At 41.8% G+C, this 2,909-nt stretch overlaps 1 protein-coding gene across 1 annotated transcript; it reads left to right on the forward strand.

Annotated features, from left to right (window-relative positions):
• Positions 1-607: 607 nt before the first annotated feature.
• LOC136172045 (olfactory receptor 4F3/4F16/4F29-like) lies at positions 608-1,546 on the forward strand. The gene has a single exon (XM_065941166.1). The coding sequence runs from the start codon at positions 608-610 to the stop codon at positions 1,544-1,546; it is 939 nt and encodes a 312-aa protein (XP_065797238.1).
• Positions 1,547-2,909: the final 1,363 nt, after the last annotated feature.

Here is a 2,909-nt window from a genome sequence, read left to right on the forward strand (position 1 = left end):
ACTCATTCCCATTGAGTCAGTGATACCATCCAGCCATCTCATCCTCTGTCGTCCCCTTCTCCTCCTGCCCCCAATCCCTCCAAGCATCAGGGTCTCTTTCAATGAGTCAACTCTTCACATGAGGTGGCCAAAGTATTGGAGTTTCAGCTTCAACATCAGTCCTTCCAATGAACACCCAGGACTGATCTCCATTAGGATGGACTGGTTGGATCTCCTTGCAGTCCAAGGGACTCTCAAGAGTCTTCTCCAACACCATAGTTCAAAAGCATCCATTTTTCGGTGCTCAGCTTTCTTCACAGTCCAAATCTCACATCCATACACGACCAACGGAAAACCCATAGTCTTGACCAGACGGACCTTTGTTGGCAAAGTAATGTCTCTGCTTCTTAATATGCTGTCTAGGTTGATCATAACTTTCCTTCCAAGGAGTAAGCATCTTTTAATTTTGTGGCTGCAATCACCATCTGCAGTGATTTTGGAAAACTAGGGCAGTTTTAATGCTAAAGTTGAAATAAGCTGCACAAGTTTGACCTTTTTTTCTTCAGTATTATCATAATTTACACTTTCTCCTTTTGTCCTCCTTCAGATATCAATGCTAACAAAGTCCATGGATGGAGCAAATAACTCTGTGGTATCAGAGTTTCTGTTCCTGGGACTCACCAACTCCTGGGAAATACAACTTCTCCTCTTTGTGTCCTCCTCCACATTTTTCATGGCAAGCATGATGGGAAACTCCCTCATTATACTCACTGTGACTTGTGACCCTCACTTACACTCTCCCATGTACTTTCTGTTGGCCAATCTCTCCTTTATTGACATGGGTGTTTCCTCTGTCACTTCTCCCAAGATGATTTATGATCTTTTCAGAACGCATAAAGTCATCTCCTTTGAAGGCTGCATTGCTCAAATTTTCTTCATCCATGTCATCGGTGGTGTGGAGATGGTGCTGCTCATTGCCATGGCCTTTGACAGATATGTTGCCATATGTAAGCCTCTCCATTATCTGACCATCATGAGTCCACGGGTGTGTGTTTTCTTTATAGTGGCTGCGTGGATGATTGGCCTTATCCACTCAATTGTTCAACTAGCTTTTGTGGTAAAATTACCCTTCTGTGGTCCTAATGTGTTAGATACTTTTTACTGTGACCTTCCTCGGTTCATCAAACTTGCCTGCATAGACACAGACCAACTAGAGTCCATGATCACAGCCAACAGTGGATTCATCTCTGTTGGCTCGTTCTCCATTCTGATCATTTCCTACATAATCATCATTCTTACTGTTCGGAAACAATCTTCAGCAGGTTCATCCAAGGCTCTGTCCACACTTTCAGCTCACATCACTGTAGTAGTCTTGTTCTTTGGTCCTTTGATATTTGTCTATATGTGGCCATCTCCCTCTGTACCCCTGGATAAGTTTCTGGCCATCTTTGATGCAGTACTCACTCCTTTTCTGAATCCTGTTATTTACACATTCAGGAATCAAGAAATGAAGGTGGCAATGAGGAGGGTATGCAGACAGCTAGTGAGTTATAGAAAGATCTCTTAAGTGATGTGCATATTGTGAAGAGCCCTTGTTGATGACTGATGTTAATTATTGGTGGCCAAACTCAAGAGAAAATCTTTTCTTCATCCTACTTTGATTTTACTAAGCACACTGATGTAGAATCTATTTTGTCTTCCACTTAGAAGCGAAGGACATTCACTTCTGAAAAGAGAAAAGAAATTACATATGAAGTATTTTCTATCAAAGTTTACAGTAATCTTGAGTCTCAGTTCCTAAAGAATAATATTTATGTGGAATAATTTTTACAAATACAAAACATGGAATACTTCTTTAAGGCCTTCAGACAGGAGAATCTGTCTTTTTTTAACAGAACCATGTCTCACAGAGATATTTAGATAGCATTACCAACTCAATGAACATGAATTTGAGCAAATTCTGGGAGACAGTGGAGGAGAGAGGAGTCTGGTACAGTCTGTGGTGTGGCAAAGAGTTGGACACAAGTTAGTGATTGAACAACATGTCTCACAGACAGAAATTCCTATCAGCACCTAATGGGAGACTAGCTAAGTGAGAACTGAACTGAGTCTTCATATTGGATGCTGCAGCTTGCCCACATTTTCCTGCTCCTTTGGCTCTCTTCCAGGGTTGTGCAAAGAGGGCAGAATCTTCAACAGTAAGCACACAGAATCTTTGAGAACATGCATGTATGAGGTCGCACGTCTCCAGTAGAAGCCATGGGGGTTGTTCTTGGAAGACAAAGAACTGGGAAACACCACAGTTTTTCTCTATAATCAGCATTTTGCTACTCAATCCCATTAGATTGTCATTTCCCTTTTCTTTCTAATTCTTTCTTTTCATTTTTCCTCTGTCACTTATGGTCTCTGGGCTAGGAAAACTTTTCCTTCTTCCCCTCTCCTTTCTTAGACTTCCCTCTCTTTCTTCCTGTCCCATTATTCCTCCTCCTTTTCCTACTTCCCTGCCTTTGCTGCTCTGTTCCCTTTTCATTTCCCTTACTTCTCCCCTTTACAATCGCTCTATTGTATTATTATGAGTCACCTACTCAACAGTTTCACACCTTCAAGAACTCTTTGTTTGATCACAGAAGTTCAGCTGTGGTGTTTGAATAAGGGGCAGGTAGCTAAATGACAAGAGTAGGGGCTTCCCAGGTGGCTTAGTGGTAAATAATCTGCCCACAATGCAGTAGATCCAGGTTTGCTCCTTAGGTGGGGAAGATCCAGTGGAGGAGGAAATAGCAAACCACTCTCGTATTCTAACATGGAAAATCCTGTGGACAGAGGAGCTTGGCAAGCTACAGTCCATACGGTCATAAAGGGTCAGACATGACTGAAGCGACTTAGCATGGATGCACAATAAAGAATATTGTATTTATTATAGTATATACCAC

Source organism: Muntiacus reevesi, chromosome 7, assembly GCF_963930625.1.
Source record: "Muntiacus reevesi chromosome 7, mMunRee1.1, whole genome shotgun sequence".
In the NCBI taxonomy this organism is placed as follows: Eukaryota; Metazoa; Chordata; class Mammalia; order Artiodactyla; family Cervidae; genus Muntiacus; species Muntiacus reevesi.